Below are 24,654 nucleotides of genomic sequence, written 5' to 3'. Positions count from 1 at the left end.
CTCCTTCCTGTGCACTTGTGGCAGCCCCTTAACGCCGAGTATTTGGGGACTAGCTTTGATTAGTTGCTTTGTGATCTTTAAGCTGAAACAGCTGGATACTCTTTTATTGAGAAGTATATAGTGGTGAATAAAAACAAACGTGAATTTGATATTGAAATTCAGTGTTCGGTATCCATGTTGTATTATCTCTTGGCCCATAAATTCTATTCAGGTCCATACATAGAAGCCCTATGGTGCTGGACAGGACTGGAGCACGTCGGAATCCTTGTGTGTCCATTAGGGATGAAAACAGTGTTTACTCCACCATGGTTTTGTTAGGGTTCAGTGAGGTAATGTTAGTGAAGCCTTCAGCACCCTCCCTGGCCAGGCTCCAGCGGCTGCTCTCTGGGGTCGTCAGCTCATTAGAGATCGGGCAGGACTCCGTCCTTCAGCAGTAATCAGAAACAGTCAGTGCCTCCCAGGGAGCGGCTCGTAACACTTGTGGAAACTGCTTGACTGGAAAGTCTGACTCAGGAGAGCTGTTGTGAACGTTCACATTCTCTCTTCAGTGGTTCACCCTGGACGAGGTCCCAAGAGGAAAGCTGCACTTGAAACTGGAGTGGCTCACGTTGATGCCAAATGCTTCAAACCTCGATAAGGTGCCGTGATGGAGTGTTTCCCCTGACAGCTGAGATTAGAATCTCTAGACTGCATGGCTACTTGGCTTACAAAAATTACAGCAGTGGTTTTGATTATTGCGCTCTAAGTCACTACAGTTGCATCAGGGGTAAATTAAAGGTACCGGAATGTTTTAAAAGAAGGATTTATAGGTCCTTCCCACCTGCTTTACGAGATCTTCACATTTTGTGCTTGATATACTTTGGGGGTTTGGCAAGCCGCAGATCACCTGTGCTTTATTTAATTGATTTGTGTAGATTTTTTTAAAATTTTTTTTATGTTTCTGAGACAGACACAGAGCATGAGTGGGGGAGGGGCAGAGGGAGAGGGAGACACAGAATCTGAAACAGGCTTCAGGCTCTGAGCTGTCGGCACAGAGCCCGACGCGGGGCTCGAACTCACAAGCCGTGAGATCATGACCTGAGCCAAAGTCAGAGGCTCAACCGACTGCTCACTCAGTCGCCCCTGATTTGTGTAGATTGTCATTAAAATATATTTAGTGTTTTCATTCTCTCTGTGTTGCATATATTGGGTGGTTTATTTCACCACCTTTCTTATTTTCTTGAGCATTACAGACATAATCAGGTAGAAGTACTCTAAAATCTTCTGGAAACACACCTGCTGAGGCTTTTTGTCCTTTCCTTGTAGGTGCTGACAGACATCAGGGCTGACAAAGACCAAGCCAATGATGGTCTTTCCTCTTCGTTGCTGATCTTGTATTTGGATTCAGCAAGGAACCTTCCGGTAGGTAATGCCATGGGAGCTCCCTTGGGTGCCCGTTTTCTGGCAGTAGATCTTGTGTTGAGCCACACCGTGTCACCAGTATTGCTCCCAGGAGAACAGCAAAGGGGAGGGGTCAGTGTATATTTGCTTCATGAGTGTAATTTATGTTTCTGCATCTTACTGATTGTCCGGAATGTTCAGAGTTATCTTTACTCTGACATGCTTTATGAAGAAATCTCCATTACATAAGAAAAGGATGTGCCTGGTAGTTAGGGAAGAAGATACTCCGTAGAAAATCACTAATTATTAAAATGGAGTTCCCTAGGGATGGACCTTGTCTTCTCTGGCATGGGAATAAAACAAAGCAGCTCTGTCCACGGCCCCAGAGTCCACTCTGGCTGTGGCGTGGCAGGACGGCCGGTGGGCAGCCTGGTAGGACAGGCGCTGGCTGGAGCCCCTGGTGCCCTGTCCCGCTTGGCTCCCACGGCCCGGAGGGAGAGCCCCTGCTTGTTTGCATCAGAACTGTTTGCTCTTAGAAAACACTGTGAAGTGCAGCTTTTATAGGTAATGACCACAGCTGTGGGGAAGAAAAATCCCACCGTTCTGTTCATGTGAAGTCTCACGGGATCCTCCACCACCGTACTTTAAATCCACTATTTAGGGTAATGTGATCATTATATAAATGTTACATTGTTTTGATCACTTTTTTTGAGTGCCAGTTCCCATACCCAGCGGATGGTCATTCCTGCCTTCTTTCACTGTGTTAAACACCAGACCAGTTCTGTTGAGGTTTGCAGGCTGTTTTCCTGCTAAGCCTGTAATAAGTGCTCATCCATCCCGGCGCATTTGCATGTAGTCTCCCTGTGTCCTCTCCTTGTTGGCATCGACGTGGTGGAGACAGACGAGAAAGCAGAGTGTTTACTGCCCTTCACAGTTTGCATCCAAGTGTCTCACGTCAGACTGTCCTCGTCTCACCTCCCCGCGGAAGCCCACGGAGTGCACACCCCACTTCTCCTCCAGTGCCTTTCAAGCTCTGAAAATTGCACTTTACTTGCACTTAGCTCAAAGCAAAGTAAATGTACTTTGTGCATCCCTGTGTTTTAGTTAAGGTTTTTGACAAAATGTAATTGATCTGTTTTTATACTGGGAAGATGTAGCGAACACTGTGTAATTATATGCAACTGTACTCTTTCTTTCAGTGAAGGTTTCTTGACTAATTTTAACTTCATAAATTCTTAATTTTTCTTAAAATGTTACTTAACCTTTTGGCCAGTCTTCCAATTCAAACTCTGACTTTTTCCGTTAACGATCTCAATTTGGGGAAAGTTGTTTTGTTGTTATTTAACCTTCCTGCAGAATTTCTCATACAGTAGAACTTTTTGGTTTTTAATCACAGTAATGTTTGTTTTACAGTCTTTTATAATGCCTGATGGAAGTGAATTTGTTATATATTTTAGGATACGGAGAATAGTATTAAGTGAATTGGCAAGAAAGAATTAGGCCTCTTTCGAAGTGTGTATTTTGTCATTAAATTGAAATTTGAGTAATACCACGTAAGCAAAACAAAAGCAAAAATGTATTTATTAACCTTTTATTAAAATGGCACTCTGTGCATGAAGTATGCTCTGTGTGTCAGAGGCAAAGGATCTTTGCAAAACCGCTGCCCTCTCGGGTGTTTAAGTTAAACGACAGCGTTTGCCCACCGGTTCTCCTGCGTTTCTGTGGGATGCTTTGACTCTGCCTTTTGCAATCCTGTTTATTAGTGCTTCTTGTGCGTTCACTGACCGCGGTCCACCATTCTTTGCTTTCTCCTCCTGTTTCCACTCTCCTAAGAGTATCTACGAGGGAAACTTTGGGTGTGGCTACTTAAAAGAGAGGCGAGCGTCGGGACTAGTGTTTTGTGAAAATACTACCTCAGTCTATAGAGCACTATTTGTGAGTTCTCCAGTGTTCTTTCTTCCTTTTGTTTTAATGGAGACTGCTAGAATGTGGGCTGGAACTTCTAATGCCATCTATTCAATGGTGGAATGATGTGGCATGCTTTTTTAATTTTCTTGCATGATTTCAGTTACTGTGCGTGTGTTTCTTTTGTGCTTGTTTTGTAAAAGTAACACTGCTGTAACCAACTTTGGTGACTACATCTGATGATGAGATGAACAAATCTGGTGAGTCGTGAAGAATCCTGACATTCCTAAGCTGCTACTGGCCCATAAAAAAATAAAGATAAAAATTCTTCTGAGGGGAAAATGAAACCATAATAATTAAAGCCGATTTTCTGAGGGTTCATCTCAATGTGAGATGTAAATGTTTATTTGCAAGCTTTCAGAAAACGTCCTTAGATCTCCTTTTCCCTCCTGATGAAACACAGAAGTGTCAGAACTTGGCCTTCCTTGAAGTGCCAGCTGTACCTGTGGGGATGGTCAGTGAAGACGGATGTCCGGCTGTTGCCCTGGAAACGTGCCTTCTCCTCTTTTTAACCAGAGCTCCTAAGGGAGAACAAAATACATTGAGTTTATGATTCAGCTTCTTTTAAGGAACTTAAAGAATATCCAGGAGAGGATAACTGAGCATTTCTAACCCACTTATTTGGGAAGCTGACTTTGATCTTCTTACGTCTGTTTCCTGGGGTCTTGCTCTGGGGCCCTGATTCCTGGTACTACTGTTCTTGGTGCTTGTAGCAGACAGTTGTTTTTACTTGCTTTAGGGTCAAAGAAAGTCACCGATGGCTTAGTCATTAGTCTAGAAAGTTACTCTTTCTGGGCTGATTTAATTCAATAACTTAGTGAGATTCATAAAGTTCTTCAGCCCTTGAATCTAACAGTGGTAGTAATGCTTTGTGTTCTCGAAGAGATTTCATTTCTGTTTCCACGTGCACTTTCAGTGTATTCTTATCAAAGAAGGGTGGGGCAAAAGTTGAATAATAGGTATTTTGCCCCATTTTATCCGTGAGGGACATCGAGACCCTGATGGGTTAGGTGAGCTGTTGAGAGTCACGTGGGTAGGAAATGGTAACCGTGGTCTCCTTCCTCACTCTCCTTGCTTGTTGCTATTTGAGGTGTTTTCAAAGTCAAGATGAGGTCACTGGTACGTGTTGGCAAACATTCTCTGTAACTCTCGAGTTATGAAATGACTTTATATTTTGGGTGTTTCTTAGTGACGGTTGTAAGCTGCTGTGGACAACAGTGTGACCCTCCTGCATAAACTCTGTTAGTCTGCAGTGGTTTTTCTAAGTTACCTTTCCTCATTCAGTAATTGCTTTCTTTAAAGGGAAATATTTCTGACCTTGTGTCAGGATTTTTTAATTGCTTTATGATCTTGAGCTAAGACATTGCTAGCTTATCAAAACCAACTTCCCTCCCACATTATCAAAATCATACAGTAGGCTTAGTGATTCAGTCATAGGCATCAGCACAGTATTTTATGAGATTAATTTGACCAGATTTGATTGCCTTTTTTCTTTTTTAAAGAAAATTGGATTTTATCGTCAGGTTAAATCATTGCTTTCTCAATTTTCCCCCAAAGGCTGAGACTGTTGGTATTTCTGGTAAAGGCCAGCCCCGTTGGTCTTGTACCTTCTACCTACTCAGGATACTTAATTTGCAGCCCCATGCATGCATTACCGCCATCTGGGAACCTTTGGCACTACAGGACTTTCTCCCGTGTGGAAACAGTCTCTTGACGATACAGACTGTCGGCACTTTGCCCTCCCGTTTTGATCAGATTTGGAGCTGAATGTGACCCTGGAGCGCCGAGGGTGTTCTCTGGCTTCCAGTGGCCAGCTTTCCAACCTGGGAACCTGGGACTTACATAGTAACACGCATTTGCTGAACGCCTTCCAAGGGCTCTCCCTGTCCGCCCTGTTTAATCTCCCCATCACGTCACTTTTCAGATAAGGAAGCTGAGGCAGCACAGAGAGTGTGAGGGACAGAAGTTAGAGACCCAAGATCGCAGCTAGTCAGTACCAGAGCTGGGCTTTGAACTCTGCCTTGTGACCCCTCCTGTCTACCCCATGCTAGTGTAGAGTGAGGTTGTTACCACTTCAGGTTTGTGAGTTCACAGAGCTGTCCGTGGGGTTTATCTGAGATGAGTGTTCACACCGTTGCCTCCTTGGTATCCGTAAAATTGGATACTTGGTACACAGTAGCAAGATCACTGGGTGTGATGATGCAAGGTGCCATTTCACTTGTAAAAAGTACAGGTGGCATTACTTTAAGGTCTTTAAAGACCAAAAGGGGGTGTACCCGGCTGGCTCAGTCAGTGGAGTGTGTGAGTCTTGATCTCAAGGTTGTGAGTTCGAGTCACCCATCGGGTGTCGGATTACGTAAAAATACAAATCTTTAAAAAGTCCGGGCGGCTACACTGCAGGTTATTACTGCCTCCAGTTGTGGGGAGCAGCCCGAGGCTGGAAGGTGCCGTGACGTCCGGGCCGACGCTGGCCCCCTCCCAGTGTCCCCATGTGATCTGGCCCGTCTCTCTTTCGAGCCTGCGCAGCCCCCCACGATCTCACAGCGCTTCTCTAGCTCTGCCACCCACACCACGCCTCTCTCCTCACTTTTGCTTTCGTTGTGCGTGTTAGAATGAGATGTGCATCACACCTACCCAAAGTGAGCTTCAGCAGAGGTTTCCGTGACACCTGAGGGTTGGCGGTCCTCACATGTCAGGGCGGAGGTTCCCAGCCTCACCTGGCCCATCTGGTGGGTCCAGTGTTTAGAGCTCCACAGGCCGCCGCAGTGGTCTGGCCTTTATGTCACGTGAATTCCTTTGGGCTGGATGTTCCGTCTTCTCATCTGGCCCAGCCTGCCATGGCCACCGGAGGCTGGGAAGTTGGCTGTCCATCTTTCTTCACCATGATGTCTGCTGTTTAATAAAAACATAACAAAAAGCAGTTTGTCATTTGAAATTAATTACAACCGAAATGATAAAATCTTCCATGTTAAATGTCAGTCCTTGAAGGAGCTTACAGACAGCTCTGCCTCGTCCTCTTGAAGGCAAGAAAGTAATGATATGGAAAAAAAAAAAAAAAGTCAATGAAACTAGGACATAAAACCCGTAATAATAGAACTTTAAAGCCAGGATACACTTTTGAAACGAAGTGTTCAGCCCCTGCGTTCGATACTCGGGAGAGAATGGCAGTGAAGTGGAAAAGGCCCACTTCTGCTGTGGTTTTGCACGAAGGTAAAGTTCAGAAGCGAGGGAAGGGTCAGCTGCTCGTATGGGGTGTGATTTGGCTTGAGAGCCACATGGGCATCTTGAGCCCATCCACTTGTACGTCAGATAAAACCTTTAGTGTTGTCATGGGTGACGTCTTCATGAGTTTATTCAGGTTAAGAATAGTAAACAGAACCCTTTCTTAAAGTGTCACTCCTGGATTTTTTCAAATCCCAAAGACAAGAGGGGTGGGAGTGAAAGAACAGTAATCGTAAAGGATCACAGTAATCAGAGGAAATGTATTCTGATATTTATAGATTAAAGGTTTATCCTAAGATAAAATCTTGGGCATAAAGAAGAATTGTATGTGCTACAGATGATTTTTACTGTGTCATTCTTGTTGGTGGTTTTCATTTAAAGATTTTTTTGTTTGTTCTCATAAATTTTCGTGTCATTATTAACCTTACATAAACTCCTCATTGCATGTTTTATTAACCCTTGGTATATTCATTTTCTTCTGACTTGAAAGAGTAACCCATTAGAATTTAACCCTGATGTCTTGAAGAAGTCTGCAGTTCAGAAAGCTTTAAAGGTAAACTAATAGTTTCCCTTTGAAAACTTAATTGAAACATATTGAAAGAGATGATATTTTAACTCACATGGGTTTATTGACAAACTGTCTCCCATAGTAATATAGTAATTAATTGTCTAGTTGGATCCTTTTTTTGTTTACCCAAGAATTAGTAGTTAGAAGAAATTAAGTCAGCTTTGAAGATAAATTTTATAAAGTACCAATATGGTAAATTAGACTTCTGTTTTGTTGGCCTCAGGCAGCAGTATCTAAGGTACTTTTAAATCCTCTGCATTTTAATTGGATTTGAATTGGTGAAAATGGTGAAATAGAAGGTCTATTTAAAAACATAACCAATCTTTAGATTATGATTTCAAGGTATTCCTTGTGCACTGTGACTATCCATTTAGAAATCACCTCTTCCAATATGCTGAGTTAGGGCCGTCTGAGTCGGTGACCTCATGGCTTTTGGTGCTGCTGGGTTTGGGTGACAGATCTTTTGAGAAGCTTTAAGTTTCATTAAATGAGGTATATTGAAAACTAAGCTCCACTCCCTAAAACAACATGAACATGTATTTTCTGGCCAAATTGTTAAAAGTTTTCTATGACTTACAGTGTTTTATTATTTTTTTTCCGATTCTTTCGAACATTTTAGGATCAAATATTGGGGCGGGGGGGGGATTTAAATATAATGGTCTCAAGAAAATTCTGTCCGAAGGAATGGTTTTGAATCAGCTTCATCTAGAAAAAGAAGTTAAATTTTGAGTGAAGAAGACTGACAAGATGTCTGCTTTCTGCTGTAAATTTATTAAGTCCTCACCTGTACTGAGGCCATGAGGTGTGACCCAGCAGTGAGTTACTCCTTTGCAGTAGTGGTTAGCACGGTAGTTGAAGTAACCGCTCCAGTAACACTGGAAGGGATTAGATCGAGTCTTCCCTCACCGTTTCTTTGATGTCTGGGGATCATTGACCAGCGAGACGAAACGGTTGCAATGAAGGCTCTAAGTCAGACTGTTTGGGTTTGAACCGCAGCCTTGCCCAACTCCTCAGGATAACCTGTAGTGAGATGTCCGGTCCTCTGCTACTTATAGACTGGAAGTGATAGGATCTTTTTAGGGGTATCGAGTAAATTAAATAAGATCACGCGTGTAAAAAGTGCTCAGTGTAGCTAGCGTAATATGTACGTTTTAATTGATATTTTACCGTTTCATTTAAGCGTAACGGCAAGGCCTTGGAAATGGCATTGTGGCCATTATTTAAACATGAAAACCAAAGTTCAAATAGATGAAACATGTAGGTCTCAACAATCAGTTGTAAACCACTGAAACTTAATTCAAGACAGTCTAACTTAAACTCACATTTTTGGGATGCATGGCTGGCTCAGTAGAGCGTGCGACTCTTAATCTCAGGGTCGTGAGTTCAAGCCCCACGTTGGTTGTGGTGCCTACTTAAAATTCATATAAAAAATTAAAAAATAAAATGTTAAAAGATAAAATAAAAACTCATACTTTCATTATACCTGTGTATCTGACTGGGGCTGATGCATTTTGACTACTGCATTGTGGTACAAGACTTAACGATTTAACCTCTTTCATAGAAACTGGAACATCATTTGTTTAAAAATACACCATTATTTTAGGTGCCACTAAGAAAAAAAAGCTCCATTAAGGTTTGATAGTGTTTGTGTCTACTGGAAGAATTCTTAGACTCAGGATAAATACAGATTTTTATTATGTCGTGCACACAACAAAAGGAAGAGAGAAGCAAAATAAATTGGTTAAGGCAAGAACAACTGTGTCCCAATTGGGATCCGCCCCAAAACAGCTCCATAAATTTTTCAAGAGATGTTAGAAAGGTAAAAAAAGAAAAATTGTGTCTCAAAATTGATAAGGCACGGTAACTTTAGGAGTGAAACAGCTGCTTTTTCAGAGATGAAGTGACCTACCCTAGCTAAGAAGCAATTTCTGTATCAAAGCAGTTGCTATATCAGAGGACGATTTCATTCCCTCCGGCGTAGCAGAACCCTGGCCTTGGCCCCGCGGCTCAGCATCTCCAGCCAAAGTGGCTCCACAAAGGAGGGCGCCCTCACTAGAGGCCAGCCCACGTCCTGGCCACACCCAGTTGCAAGGGAAGTTGGGAAATAGAATTTTCATGTGCAGAGGACTCGTGCCCACCTAGAACTCCGGGTTCCAGTGGTAAAGGAAGGATTTAGGTGAAGAGTTCATATTCTCTGCCACAGTAGTTTATAACCTTGGATGTTTTCTTTTTTTAATGGTGTTTATTTCGTTTTGCAGAATTTATTCACACCAAAAAGATGAACCAGAAAATAGATTATCACTGTATGTTTGGGCTAATAATATTCCGATAATCCTATGAATTTGACACCTATTTCTATCATTGCTGTAGTGTTAAGGATTGACTCTAAAATTGTTTAACAACAACAACAACAAAACATTTTTGTGACCTAATTAATTCCCACTAACACAGATATTTAACTGCATCTTCTTGTGGGGCTAAGTTAGAAATAAACCTCATGTCCCATGTATGTTGTGTCCCACTATGTTCTTTCACCTGTCTGCTCAGGTATGCTTCTCACCATTTGTTTTCTTATTCCTGAGTTTTTCTCATTATATTTATATCTGCTTAATTTAATGCAGTTCTAGATTGATGTTTATTCTTCCAGTCAGAATTACTTAGGAGCTGGTAAGCAAGAAGTGATATCTGATAGCTACATGTTTGCACAGAAGGTACGAAGTTAAAAATGTGAAGATATGTCTCTGATACTTTGTAGTGTGTTTATTATTCCCACCAGGGGACTATTCAGAAGTGTATGTTCCAGATGTTTGTCCTTCCTCATGCTTTTGTTTCCATTTGCTGCACTTACTCATTTTCTTATCCTAGTAACATGAGTTTTGAGAGCTGGAATTAGCATTAAAGATATTTAGAAGTTTGCATTTTTCCAAACTAGCTTGCTTTAAAAATAAAAGGCCTTAGCATTTAAAAATCATATGGAAATAGGAATTTTCTTAATTTATTTCATGGTAGACCCAATTATGGCTTTGGATATGCTCAGCAATTATTTTCCAGTTAAATTGTTCCCAGATAGTCCCTGTAACTGAAGTGTCAGAATTAATTAGAAATGACTATTCATATGAGCCACTAATTTCATTTTTAGTAAGCCCCAGTTCAAGATGTATGTTTACTCATTTTGTCTTATTTTTTGTTTGTTTGTTTGTTTTTGGATAGTCAGGGAAGAAAATAAACAGCAATCCAAACCCTCTTGTCCAGATGTCAGTTGGACACAAGGCCCAGGAGAGCAAGGTGAGGTGCTGACTGGTTTCCAATGATGTCACTGTTACTGGTCTTAGGTGGGGACTGTCAGCGGGCTGCTAGTGCAGGCGTGAGGCATTGATTTCCATATCTTCCTCTCGTTTTCTCAAATCAGTTAGTTCCCAGATAACAAACTTCTTTATTGGGTAACGAATGTATTGTTTATGTTTAAAAATATCAACAACAAAAAAAAGGGGGGTGCCTGGGTAGCTCAGTTTGTCTCTCTTTCTCTCTCCCCCTCCCCCTTCTCCCCCCCAACTCCTCTCCCCCATTGTCTCCCTCTCAAAAAATAAATTTTAAAAATGCCATAATATGCTTTTGCTTGATTTCGTGGATAAATGACATGGTATAAATTTCTAAGTTTCCTTTGAATGCTCTATAAATATTTTGTTTGAAAGATAACCAGCAGTCCTTAAAATTCAACAAACACAATTCTGTGGCATTCAGAGGACATTGCTGTTGTTGTAATGTGTTCCACTTTCCTAATTTAAAAGAAAATATTTCAGGAATTATTTACAGTTACAGGCCATTGTTCGCTTTAAAATGTTCACAATTTAGGAAGCTTCCTGACTTCTAGCATTATGTGGTCCCTGGGAAAATAGTAGAACAAAGGCCAAACCAAGCAGATGAACTCTTGTCATTGGGATGGGCTCAGAGGTTGAGATTTCATAACTGTCAATTTCCCTGACACACTCTAAAAGCTTTGGACTGTCTCCATCTTTGAACACTTTTCACAATTAACACACAGCACATGCTCAGCAAATAAGTGTCTTGGAATTTAATTAAAGTCCTAAGCTTCCAAACACAATAAATGAATAACCACAGTCTCGGTAGCCCTTTTCCACAGAAAATACCACAGAGCTGATACTTGGTTATTTCTTTCAGATTCGGTACAAAACCAATGAACCTGTATGGGAAGAAAACTTCACCTTCTTCATTCACAATCCCAAGCGCCAGGACCTTGAAGTCGAGGTATTTTATTTGCATTTTTTAAATAGATTTGTTGAAATATAACCAACATACAAAGAGGTGCCCAGATTTAAAGAGTACAGTTCATGGACTCATCACCATAATTGATACATCTTTGTCAGATTTATCCCTAAGTATTTCATACTTTTTGATACATAATTTTTTTCAGTTTTCAACTTTTGGTTACTAGTATCTAGAAATGCAAATGATTTTTGTATGTGGATATTATATTATTGTATTTGATTATTCTCATAGCTTTTTGTGAATACTTTAGGATTGTCTTCTACCTGGTAGTCACGTTGTCTGCTAATTATGTCACTTCTACTTCTGTGTGTCCGATCTGGGTGCCTTTCACTTCCTTTTCCTGCCTCCTCTTGCCCTGCTGGGCCCTCCAGCCTCTGGAGCGAGTAGACCCCTTCCCCTCCCTTCCGACCTCAAGGGGAAAGCCTTGAGGTTTCACCATTAGGTCTGTTGTCTAGGAAGCTTCCTTCTACTCCAGCTGCTAGTTTGCTGCGTGTTTTTGTCATGAATGGATGTTGAATTTTCTCAAAGGCTTTTCTGTAACTATTTCTATAACTATTTTCAATAACTATTTCTATAACTATTGAGATGATGTTCATGTTTGTAAACATGGTGGACTATATTGTTGATTGTCGAATGTTAAACCTTACAGACCTTTGTTTGGGGGTAAGTTCCACTTGGTCATGATGTAGTATCCTTTTTATGTATTCAATGTAACTTGCTAACATTTTGTTGAGTTTTTGTATCTTAGTCATGAAGGATCCTAATCTGTAAGTTTGTTTTTTTCTCAGGGTAATGCTGTCCTCCTAGAATGAGTTGGGGAATGTTCCCTTCTTTGCATTTTTCTAGAAGAGTTGTGTAGAATTGGGCTTTCTCCTCACGTGCTTCAAGAATTCACCAGTGAAGCCATCTAGGCCTGTACTTTTCTTCATGAGAAGGCATTTAAATACAAATTATATTCCATTCGTAGATATGGATTTATCTAGGGTATCTCTTTTTTTCTTCATGATTTTTGATGTTTATGCTTTTAAAAAAAAAATTATGTTTATTTTTTGAGAGAAAGACAGAGTGAGAGCAGGGGAGGAGCAGAGAGAGAGAGGGAGACACAGAATCTGAAGCAGGCTCCAGGCTCTGAGCTGTCAGCAGAGCCCGACGTGGGGCTTGAACCCATGAACTGTGGTATCATGACCTGAGCTGAAGTCAGATGCTTAACCGATTGAGGCCCCCAGGCACCCCTGATGTTTATGTTTTTTAAGAAATTCATCTATTTCATCTAAATTGTTGAGTTTCTTGGCACAACATTATTTAGAATATCCCTTTAATGTCTTTTTAATGTCCTATAATAAACATTAATAAACATTAAAAAAATTTTTAAAAGAAGTCAGATGCTTAACTGGCTGGGCCCCCCAAGTGACCCCACAGTGCTTTTTTGGTGCTCATTGTAGCTGTGCAATGAGGAAATGAGAGATTCGTTGGAACCTCACTTACTGTAGCATTCTGTGTCTCTAAGAGGTTTTCTACTGTGTCCGTCATTTACGAGAACACTACTTAGAAAGAGATGGCTGAGATATTTTTTAAAGACTGGGTTTTGGAGGAGCCTGGGTGGCTCACTCAGTTAAGCAACCAACTCTTGATCTCAGTTCAGGTCTTGATCTCAGGGTTGTGAGTTCAAGCCCCGTGTTAGGCTCCGCTCTGGGCATGGAGCCTAGTTTAAAAAAAAAAAAAAAAGACTTGATTTTGGACATTTCTCCATTTTTTTGTATTTTTTTCTTTTAATGTTTATTTTTGAGGTAGAGATGGAAGCCTGGTGGGGAGGGGCAGAGAGAGAGAGAGCGAGAGAGGGAGGGAGGGAGACCCAGAATTGGAAGCAGGCTCCAGGCTCTGAGCTGTCAGCACAGAGCCCGACATGGGACTCGAACCCACAGACCGGGAGATCATGACCTGAGCCCAAGTCGGCGCACAACCGACTGAGCCCCCCGGGCTCCCCTCTATATTTTCTGTCTTGACCCTTCAGAGCTAAATGTGTTCTGTGTGTTCTGCAGGTCAAAGATGAACAGCATCAGTGTTCTCTGGGGCACCTGAAGATCCCTCTCAGTCAGCTGCTTACCAGCAATGACATGACCATGAACCAGCGATTTCAACTCAGTAATTCAGGTCCAAACAGCACTCTGAAGATGAAGATCGCCCTCAGGGTACTGGAGTCTCATGCAGCGATTACAGGAGTGGACAGGGGTCGGGGGGGGGGGGGGGGGGGGGGCGGACTGGCTGACTCCTGGGTGCTGCTCCAGAGTGTAGTGAAGGGCATGGGCCCTCATGGAGGATGACCGCGGTATAGCTGCGAGCCTGGGGCCAGGAAGGCACTTGTCTGGGATCGAGGAAACCACTGCTGACAACTATAGGCGCTCAGGGGAGAGATAATTGAGGCTTGGACTTAGACATCTGCCCCAGCTGGTATTTCCAGATTGCTTGAGCAGGCCAGGCTAAATTCTCAAAGGTCATTCAGGAGAGAAAATTTAATACAGTTCTTCAAGATGGTAGAAATTACAAACAGACTTTTGGTACAAAATAGACAATGACTCTTGTGAGTGCCTGAGGAAATGTTCAAAATAAAACTGGCAAATGGATTGGAAAATGCTAAAACTCACTAATTTTTAAAATGCAAATTAAGGGGCGCCTGGGTGGCTCAGTCGACTCTTGGTTTCAGCTCAGGTCATGACCTCACGGTTCGTGGGTTCTAGCCCCACGCGGGGCTCGCTGCTGTCAGCACGGAGCCTTCTCTGGACCCTCTCTCTCCGTCTCTCTCTGCCTCTCCCGCACTCATGTGCACGCGTGCTTTCTCAATAAATAAACATTGTTTTAAAATAAAATAAAATGCAAATTAAAATGAAGAACCCACTTTTTAAAAACTCCAAGCGACCTCGGTCTGTGGAGGGTTCAGTGTTCATGATCTCTTTGCACTTGGTTCCAACTCTGGAGATAGGCAGTTTCTGCAGAAAGGACTGCACTGCAGTCTGCAGACCACGGGTCACGGAGCCCCTTGGGCCAGGAACCCGTTCTCTGGAGATCTGACCTTCAGTAAGAAGACAGAATGCACAGAGGCCACGAACATAAAGATGTTTGCTGCAGCTTTATTTTTTACAAGGAGGGAGACTTGACACTGTTGCAGCAACCCTGGAGCGCAGGGTTTTGGGGTGTGGGCTCTTGTTCAGTGGAATGTTGCACACCTTACCACCGACTGTGAAAAGCCAGCGAAGTGAAGGTTCACGTGCTCACACAAGCCGAAGGACACGAAGGCCGTTCCGGCGTTCATGCTGGGTGTGTGCAGTAGCCCACTGGGGAGGGGGCCCTCACCTCTCATCCTTTCTTGGGGGCGCGTGGCTCAGGCTCGCCCAACAATGACATCACCCCCACAGCTGTGCAAGAATGCACGCAAACGGAAGAGGCCGAAGAGAAATTATGTTTACATCATGGAAGCGATAATTTTGATTAAACTTTCCTTTCTCTTCTTTTTTTTTTTTAAATGAGAACTAAGGCATTTTTTTAATTTTTTACATTTTTATTTGTTTTTGAGAGCGAGAAGGAGCACAAGTAGGGAGGGGCAGAGAGGGAGAGGGAGACACAGAATCTGAAGCAGGCTCCAGGGTCCGAGCTCTCAGCACAGAGCCAGATGTGGGGCTCGAACTCATGAGCTGTGAGGTCAAGACCTGAGCTGAAGTTGGGTGCTCAACCTACTGAGCCACCCAGGTGCCCCTCCTTTTTCTACTTACATAATGTGGCATCACTCTAATAACAGAGTAGCTGGACATATAGACTAGACTGTTTATAATGTTTTTGCCAAGTTTTCAGTAGACATTGGCAAGTGAATACATCTAAAGCCATTCATATACCAGGCCATTCTAGTGTCACTGATTTCAATTTTGTGTTTGTTTCCACTTGCAGATACTCCACCTTGAAAAGCCAGAAAGGTCCCCAGACCACCAACACTCAGCTCAAGTAAAGCGACCCTCTGTCTCCAAAGAAGGGAGAGAAATACCTGTCAGATCTCACGCGTCCGCATCGCCAGGCTCCGGTGATGGCAGCACAGCCCCGTGCACACCAGTCGTCGGGGGCAGCGATAAGCCTGGCGTGGAAGAGGGGGCCCAGCCTGTGGAGGCCAGCCCCCAAGGCCCACGCGACCTGGGCAGGAGCTCCTCCAGCCTCCAGACCAGTGCCACCTGCTCCCCCAGCCACATCTCCGTTAAGGAGCCCACTCCAAGCATAGCCTCAGACATATCCCTGCCCATCGCCACCCAGGAGCTTCGGCAGAGGCTGCGGCAGCTAGAGAAGTAACCAGACCCCTCCTTTGTCCTTGTCCACTCAGAGCACACGTCTCGTGCTAATGTCGTCTTGAGTTAGCCAAAAGAGCCTGAGGTGTCCCTGCCCTTTTGCTCACTGAGTGTTTGCCTTTTAAAATAAACCTGCCATTTCTAGGACCTGACTAGGGACCAAGAAGCAGTGGGGTTCGGGGTGAATAGAAGAGGGTCTGAGCCCCTGTGTGCCTGTCCTCAGACCAGGAGGCGGGACCTAGAGCTGATGCTCGCTCTTCGTGCCGTGGTTGTGTCTGTGTTGGAAGAACAAGTCCTGTTTGCTCAGCACCCCCTTACTACCACCGGTCGTGTGTTGTCTAGTCTTTGGATTCATACTTGTGCTCCTGGGCTCTTCAGAGAAGGAGGAAGGCAGCTTGCAGTTATCATAAGCTTCAGACGTTAACCTCTTCCCGTCAGTGGAAGGAACGAAGTGGCCCTTTGAAGCTGTTCTTGCTGTTTGTTGTTCCGAGAGGTGTGTCGAGGCATAGGAAGCGGAGGCAGAGATGAAACGCACTCCTGGGGGTTGAGGAAGTCACACGCGTGTGACCCACACTCAGCATGCTCTCTCCTGCGTACTTTCTCAGGTTCAGCGTTCAGAAGAAAGCAATCAGTCCCTTCCTCTCTTGCTCTAGGAGGAGATAGAACTTTAAATAAGAAAGCACTTCTCTCAGGAGCTAAATTTGGGGAGTAGCCGGGATGATCTTGAGGGACATTGCACCAGGGCAACCGTTGGCGGGCTTGGGAGTCTGCGCTTCAACCCTGAGAGAGAAGCTTCCTGAGAGAGGCTGCCGGGAAAATCAGAGCAAGCAGTGCACGTGGGGCTTTGAGGAAGCACACGTAGAGTTGGGTCCTTACAGGCTAGACGTTGCTTTGCAGAGACCACAGAATCGATGTTTGTAATGAGGACATCTCCTGAGTCTCCTTTTTACCATGGGCCCTCACTGGGAAAGCTGTCAGTTCTGGATAATTAAGTTATGTTGAAACCTTATTTGAGATATGAGTTTGGTTGATTAATAGAAGTCCAGATTATGCTCAAGTCCGTGGGTAATTTGATTGTTTCTGTGCCAGTTGACTCACTCCCATTCAGTTCTGAGGAGAGCTATAACCTCTCGCTTTGTTTCCCCAGTGGGACGACACTGGGGCAGTCGCCCCTGGGGCAGATCCAGCTGACCATCCGACACAGCTCGCAGAGAAACAAGCTTGTGGTGGTCGTGCACTCCTGCAGGTGAGCTGGGCCCCCGGGAACCCCCAGGTGGGCTTTAGATGAGAGGCCAGTGTTAGCTCTGACATCACTAAACAGATGAACCCATTTCATTTTTGAAGGACAAAGTAATGATGTTATGCTACAGACTTAGTATTCAGTACTGCATTCTTTTTTTGTTCTTGACATTGTTTCTGTTCATAAACATTTTGGTTGCTTTGTAATCCACTCCTTTTTTTAAGTTTATTTTTATTTGTGTTGAGAGAGAGAGAGAGAGAGAGAGAGCAGGGGAAGGGCAGAGAGAGAGGGAGACGGAGTCCCAAGCAGGCTTCACGCTGTCGGCACAGAGCCTGAGGTGGGCCTGGAACCCACGAACCGTGAGATCATGACCCGAGCCGAAATCAAGAGTCGGATGCTTAGCCCACTCAGCCACCCGGTGCCCCTGTACTACATCTTGAACTGCTCTACTGCAGTTTATACAACATTCCATATGGCTGGATGTTTAGATTGTCCCAAGTTACATGTAACACGGTAATGAACATATTTTTCTTGAAGTGTCTCTTTGAGATTAAATTTCCAGGAGTAAGTTTTTGTCAGTAATTCGGAGGATCTCAAAAGGTTGATGAGATCATGACAGGTATTGCCAATAGTCTTTCAAGACTATTTCTGGAACATGCCAGCTGGCATTGGTACCCAGGGTACAGGTGTATCTTCTCCTGCCCCCATCAGGAAGTTTATTGTGCAGCGTACTGATTTAGTAAGTGTAACATGAGCTGGCAGCGTTGCTTTAATTTGTCTTTGATTAGTGATGATGCTATGGAGCCGACTAATTATTTCCCTTCTGTGTGACTTCTCTCAGTAGTAGTTAGGATATAAATGTACGGCATAAGTATTTGGATCTTATTAAAGGCTGTTAGAGGGGCACCTGGGGTGCTCAGCATTTGACTCTTGGGTTGAGCATTTGACTCTTGATTTCAGCTCAGGTCATGATCTCACAGTTTGTGAGTTCAAGCCTCACGTTGGGCTCTGTGCTGACAGCTCAAAGCCTGGAGCCTGCTTTGGATTCTGTGTCTCCCTCTCTCTCTGCCCCTCCCCTGCTCATGCACGTGGGTTCTATCTCTCTCTCTCTCTCTCTCTCTCTCTCTCTCTCTGTCTCCCAAAGTAAATAAATAAACTTAAAAAAAATAATAAAAGGCTGTTAGAAACATAGGAAATTATATAAATGTAGACTTCAGTTCTGAACCTATTTATTGAGCACCTTATACATTCTTGCTGTGAGATAATTACTGTTGTAGAGGACTCTCAGCAAATAGTCCCCTAACTAGATTTTCAGGTTGATCGGTAAGTGAATAATTTGAAGTGGTTGCATATAATTAACTCCCAGACTCTGTTTGGCTCAGACCAGGTGTCCGAGGAGAAGAGCAGCGTGGGTTGCACAAAGGAGGTGAAAGGTTTAGGTGAACGAAGGGCACAGAGTTGGGGGAGCAGCCTGGCAGCACTGAGGATGGGGTTTCCCTTGGTGTGAGGCCAACCACATCCCCTCCCACTGGGAGAAGCTGGACATTAGAAACAACAGCTTCCGTTTTCAAAGCAGAGCAAGTATCAGGATGTCCCCCAAACTCTGGGCTCAAGAAACGGAGGTGAAAGTTGCGTCCGCCAACAAGCTAGCACAGGGTGAGGACAGAAACTCACTTTGTTCCTTTCTGCTTCTCAGTGGTGTAGATAAATATAAATCGAAGTAGGAAGTTTGAACGTGATGCTAACGGTCGTTTTCCTAGATTCTAATATCGAGTGTTCTCTGGTTTGTGTCGTAAGAAATCTCATTGCCTTCTCTGAAGATGGCTCTGACCCCTATGTCCGCATGTATTTGTTACCAGACAAGAGGAGGTCAGGAAGGAGAAAAACACACGTGTCAAAGAAAACACTGAACCCCGTGTTTGACCAGAGGTATGGTGCTCACTCAAGATGGGTAGGCTGTCGAATTCAGAAATTAAAAAAGCCTTGATCAAATACCTTTGAATGACTAATGCATTTCAACCAACACACTGTTGGGAAGTATCAGTGAAAAAACTCCAGATTAGCACACACGGACTTGTTAACATAAATAAATGAACATTTTGAACTTGGTCTAGAAGTGGCTAAACATAGTAAGTTCAGGCTGTACACACTGTGGAAGGGAAACTGGTGATTGTGGACCTCGCGGAACTTCCATCCTGGGCGGTTGTATCTATTGATTTTTCTGACTTATAAATAAAAACTAAGAATTCAACAATAAGTATATTTTAAGTTTATTTTAAATAACAATAAGTCTATGACATCTTAAAATACAACATTCTTCTGAAAAACAACTAGTTTCCAAAACAATAAAAAAGTGAAAAGAACGGCATTATTGTCTAACATTTTCGCAGATCCCTTTAATGGGCTGTCTTAGTAGAGGTCATATCTGCTTCTGCCATCGGTGCTGATCTCCAGAGAGCACCTCGAGGACCTCCGGGGGCCTTGCGCCACCCTTAAGAGCTTCAGTCTGCAAACTCGTTACCTTACGTTACAGTGTCTACAGCTAAAAAAAACCAACAGCATTTTGGGAAATCACATAGTCAAATGGTGTCACTTTTGTTTACATTTATCTTTAAATGGACTGGTTGTTTCTCATATGTTCACGCCAGCAACTCTTTTTAAATCACAGACAGAAACTGACAGGAGGTGTGCACCAGTCCCTGGCGTGAGCACATTTTGACAGTGTTCTCACTTAGCCGCAGCCAAAGTTAAGGATTCAGAAACGCCCCTCCGCGCCCCCTGCAAGTCTGGGATTCTAGCTGCTGAAGCTCCCTGAAGGCTGGTCACATTCCAGCCACATCCCAGCCACATCCCTCCCAGGCCTTAGGCCCTCTGCCCTCTGGTTTGCCAGAGACCCTGACTCACAGTGGCTGAACTCCAGCCAGCTTTGAGGACTTGGTTCCCTGGAGGCATTTTTGTTTGTAGCATCTGACTTCGGCCATTAAAAAGTGCACTGCGTATCTTTTCCCTTCCATGAAGCTGTATCACATACTACTTTTCTTTATTTCACTCACCCCGGCTTTGTAATCACTGCTGTTTAGTCTTTTGGCCTGGATGAGAAAACCAGTGGGTCCTACCTACATCCACAGTCCCCCAGGGCAGACATTCAAAGAACACCCGTCCCCATACATGAGGGAGCCACAGGCAGTAGGGTCTTTCGCATACTTAGTGTTGTTTTATTTGATTTTTTTTTTTTAATTTTTAGTTAAATTTTAGTTGACATGTTTGTTACTAATATGTTAGTAATTAGTAATATTAATGCAGTGTTGGTTTCAGGGGTAGAATTTGGTAATTCATCACTTACATACGGCCTTTCACATACTTAGGAGGCCAGAGTCTTCGGTTATGTTTGCAAAATAAGGGAAACAAAAATTGTTTTTGAGTCTTCATGAAATGCCAGATCCAAACATTGAACAGAACTCAATTTTATAATAAAAAACAGCATAACATTTAGAACTGTCTTGTAAGCAGAAAGGTTGTTTTTTGGTTATAATGAGAATACAACAACATTATGGAGAAATTTAAGGGCGGTCCTCTTTTTCCCGTGTCAGCTTTGATTTCAGCGTTTCATTACCAGAAGTACAGAGGAGGACGCTGGATGTAGCAGTAAAGAACAGTGGTGGCTTCCTGTCCAAAGACAAAGGGCTTCTTGGCAAAGTAAGTTTAAAAAATAACCGTGATCGGTTCCTATATCTTATAAACATTAAGCACGTACCCAAAGGGCATTGTTTTAGACCATACTTAAATCAATGGAAAGGGGGGGGGACTTCCTCTCTGATTAATGCTTATTTATAAAATAGTGGACCATGAAAGACCATGGCATCTAAAATATGAGTACATTTTGAAAATTACTTTATTTTCATTGTTTTTACATAATCATATTATTGGGCATGTTACTCACACAAATGCTGTGAACGTAGAGTTGAAGAAAAGATTAATTTTTTAATTAAAGAAATGTTGAGTCACATTGAAAGAAAACATGAAGGAAAATATTCTCTTGCAGTTCCGCCTCCTCCACTAACCAACTATTCTTTTTCTAACAAATTAGTGCCTTTATTTCTCTGAATTTATTCTGGTCTTTGTCAGAATTCACATGTAACTCTTGCATAAGATTATATATTCTTTAACATTAAATGTACACAGAGGCTGAGTTAGGGAAGAGGAGTTTTGAATTATGTCCCGCTTGCAGATAATCCGGATCCACTGTGCTGGCACTAATGGAGCGTGAGCCGATATCCCTGTAAATTATCAGCACTGATCCTTCTTCATAACCGAACTTTGAGAGTCCTGGATACAGGGCAGAGCTCTTGGATGTGATCGCCATATCATTCATGGGGGGTCATCAGGGTCAAAAACATTGACAGGGAGAGACTCAAAATAACACAGTGGGTTCCATACTGAGGCAGCAGGAGGTCAGAGAGATCGGGGCTCCACCCGCTGTTACAGGTGTCGTTTAACCCACAGGTGTTGGTCGGTCTGGCGTCCGAAGAACTGGCCAAGGGCTGGACCCAGTGGTGAGTGTCCCAGCACGAACGAGCCCCGTGTGTCTATTCCACAACACTTTCCCCGGTTGACCACATGTCTCTTGTCATGTCCCCATGCACCCCTAGGTACGACCTCACAGAAGATGGCACGAGACCACACGTGGTGACGTAGTCCCTGCCGGGCACGAGGAGCCCCCCCCCCCGGTGTGCCAACCACCTTCGTGCGCTCGCAGCGCACCCTCCCACAGACGTACCAATATTGTTTTTATAATTTCAATGTATTTAGTTATACATATCTTAATAGTTTTATAAAACATGTTGACGTTTTAGGCATATTTGGCCAATATTATCATTAAATTTTATATGTTTAATTTCCTGTAGTATTTGCCGGTTATTCTAGCGTATAATAGGGTAGTAGTTAGTTACCGTGTCGCGTAAGGCTGTATGTCCGTTGTATCGACGAGGAAGCAGATCTGTGTATATGCTTTACTGTTGCCTTGTTTTGTACATCGCTGAGGTACACTCTGCCATGTAAATAGACTATTTTTTATAATCTCTACCTGCTGGTTTGAACTCTGAAGAACATGGATTAAGGAAATATATTTTTTTTCTAAGACTTATTAAATTCTTATGACACATAATCATTTTGTCTTTGCAGGAAAAGTTCTCAGTGACCAATTTTGTGGTATTTTTCTTTTTAAAAAGAAAAGCTGAAAGATTAAATATTAAATAAGTATAGTTCTGCCCATCACGAATGACGAAAATATTCAAAATATTACCACTTTTATAAATATAAATATGTATTTTTGAGAAGTCAGATGAAGTGCTTCTAAGGAAAAATGTGTAACTGAGTAATACATAATACTAAGAGGATGTCATGTCATCATGGTGCACTAACTTGAAGTTTCTTCCATGAAATGTCTTAATTGCTTGATAGAATGTATTCATGAAATAGTACACAGATACACAGTTATACTTCCTAAAATACAACCCAAATTTTCAGTGTTAGCAGTTAGGCTATTGTGAAATAGTCGGTCATAAGGTTTGTTAGTTTTCAGTGTTTTCCCAGCCTGTGAAGACAGAGACAGGCTCACGTGGTCACCACAGAGTTTGTGGGGTGGATCTGGGTAAGGAGGAAGTTGTTTTAAACCAACAGCTCATTCATTCACCTGTCAGTGTGACATCATAGGTTGACAGAACCCCTGAGGTGGCCTTGGCTTCCTTTTGCCCAACACAGAGGCCACTCTTGGGGCCACAGGGTTCCAGCACGGCGGCTGGTGATTGTAATTAACCGTTTCCGGGGTTTCCTCACTTTATGCCGTGACTGACCTCAGTATTGGGATATTGTTATACAGTTTCTGTTTTGGAATATGTTTTCCTGTTTAGATTACTAAAAGCATGTTTTACATCCTCGAGTCCCAGACCTCTTGGGGGTTGAGGCTCCGTGGCAGTGTCTAAGCCGTGCTCGCCTGTGAGAAACACGCACGGACACAGAAAGAGTTTTCAGTATGTTAAGCTGTATGGTGCAAATGAGTCCTTAGCTATCAGAACATTCTGAAATCATGTGTGAGGACATTGGGGAAATCGAGCTTTGTGGTTGAAACTGGGGATCTTACCATGAATCCCTCCACGGACTCATGGGCGGCCCGTGTGACCAAACACACCAAAGTGCCTGTGGTGGATGCTGGTTGTTACCTTGCGTACTTCTGCCTGCCAACAGATCTTACCCTTCTTTTAGTTCACACTTTAAACCGGAGGTTTATATATAATGGAGCCTATAGCCTCACAACACAGTTCATGTAATCATAAAGACCAGTGTAATCTCCCTGCTTCCTACTTGATGGAACTTCACTATAAAGCCTCATTATAAACCATTTCCCATGTTAATGTACAGGAGGAAATGGATGAATATACTGGTGCCCACAAAACATTTAACTGCGGTGGTGTTTTAGCAGCGCGATAAAGGCAGGTAATTACTTAATAAACCTAGTCGTCGGTCCATGGTATTAGATTTATTGAAGATTTTTTTTCAGTTGAGTCTGTTGAAGGGCCTCTGGCATAATCTATAAAAAGGGAACGACCGCTCACTGGGATTTACAATACCAGTAATTTTTACCAACATCCTGAACATCTGGGTTTTGCCTTGTGCTCACCTTGCGGTATGTATTCACCTTATGCAGCGCTCTAAGCAATTAGGCAAAATAAGTACAAGGAAGAGTATAAAGCCAGTGGCAGCGTGACACCCGCCTTGTGCCGCGGGGACGGAGGAGCCTGGAGATGGACCTTGGCAGCGGGCTTCCTTCTCTTTAGAAGGAAAGGGACGATTCTGAGGACGTAAAACAAACAAACCTTTCCAGGTGTGATTCTGTCCTTCACGGCCAAGTGAGCGGTCAGTGGGAAGCTGTGGTATTCCGTGGGAAGGACTGAGAATTCTGCTCACGGCCGGACTCCGCACTCCAGGGTCCCCAGATCGGCATCCCTGCTCCTTAATGACCGATTCGTCTAGGAAAAGGGAACGTTAACTTCTCTGTATTGAGCTGAATCAACGGGAGGAAAATTAACTTACACAGATTTGAGTTCTGTTTGTCCATGTGGGTTGCTTCTCCTGTGCCTTAGCGTATGGAAGTGTGACGCCGGTGTTTCCAAGTTCCAGATCGTTGCTGTACTCACGGCAACTCTGTTCTGTGCTACGAGATAGTGTTCGTCAGGAGGTCAGCCCTTTTTCTTCAGGAACCGAAGCTCAGTGGAGACCAGCGTATATGCGCGTTTATACTCGGGCTGTCCGCCACTGCAGATGGAAAACGGCGGAGGGCTTTTTTTAATTGTTATTAGAGAATGTCCTTTTTGATCAACTAATTTTACATGACAGTGCATGTATTTATTCAATAAACTCTTACGTTAGCTCACTTGTGATTTGTTTTTCCTTTGTCTTTTGAAATGAAATTTTTTTTTTTTTAATTTTTTTTTTTTTAACGTTTATTTTTTATTTTTGAGACAGAGAGAGACAGAGCATGAATGGGGGAGGGTCAGAGAGAGAGGGAGACACAGAATCGGAAGCAGGCTCCAGGCTCTGAGCTGTCAGCACAGAGCCCGACGCGGGGCTCGAACTCACGGACCGTGAGATCATGACCTGAGCCGAAGTCAGAC

The 24,654-nt window shown here is 43.3% G+C and overlaps 1 protein-coding gene across 4 annotated transcripts in view; it reads left to right on the top strand.

Moving 5' to 3' along the window:
* The window catches only part of ESYT2 (extended synaptotagmin 2), an 80,936-nt gene extending 56,523 nt beyond the window's left edge, over window positions 1–24,413 (top strand). Inside the window, exons 12-24 of one of the 4 annotated variants that reach the window (XM_053898711.1) lie at window positions 549–638; window positions 1,306–1,401; window positions 3,214–3,315; window positions 7,058–7,120; window positions 10,346–10,420; window positions 11,315–11,401; window positions 13,462–13,611; window positions 15,359–15,744; window positions 16,892–16,990; window positions 18,782–18,913; window positions 20,575–20,680; window positions 21,488–21,537; window positions 21,634–24,413. In XM_053898711.1, the coding sequence (XP_053754686.1) occupies window positions 549–638; window positions 1,306–1,401; window positions 3,214–3,315; window positions 7,058–7,120; window positions 10,346–10,420; window positions 11,315–11,401; window positions 13,462–13,611; window positions 15,359–15,744; window positions 16,892–16,990; window positions 18,782–18,913; window positions 20,575–20,680; window positions 21,488–21,537; window positions 21,634–21,679 (1,482 nt within the window). In that variant the 3' untranslated portion in view covers window positions 21,680–24,413. The remainder of the gene's footprint in view (window positions 1–548; window positions 639–1,305; window positions 1,402–3,213; window positions 3,316–7,057; window positions 7,121–10,345; window positions 10,421–11,314; window positions 11,402–13,461; window positions 13,612–15,358; window positions 15,745–16,891; window positions 16,991–18,781; window positions 18,914–20,574; window positions 20,681–21,487; window positions 21,538–21,633) is intronic. The other 3 variants (XM_053898712.1, XM_053898713.1, XM_053898714.1) reach the window with 3 other exon arrangements.
* Window positions 24,414–24,654: the final 241 nt, after the last annotated feature.

Source organism: Panthera pardus, unplaced genomic scaffold (genome assembly GCF_024362965.1).
Source record: "Panthera pardus isolate Hobbes unplaced genomic scaffold, ASM2436296v1 HiC_scaffold_9, whole genome shotgun sequence".
Classification (NCBI taxonomy): domain Eukaryota; kingdom Metazoa; phylum Chordata; class Mammalia; order Carnivora; family Felidae; genus Panthera; species Panthera pardus.
Note: the sequence above shows the minus strand (reverse complement) of the source record. Positions and strands in the feature narration are given on the sequence as shown.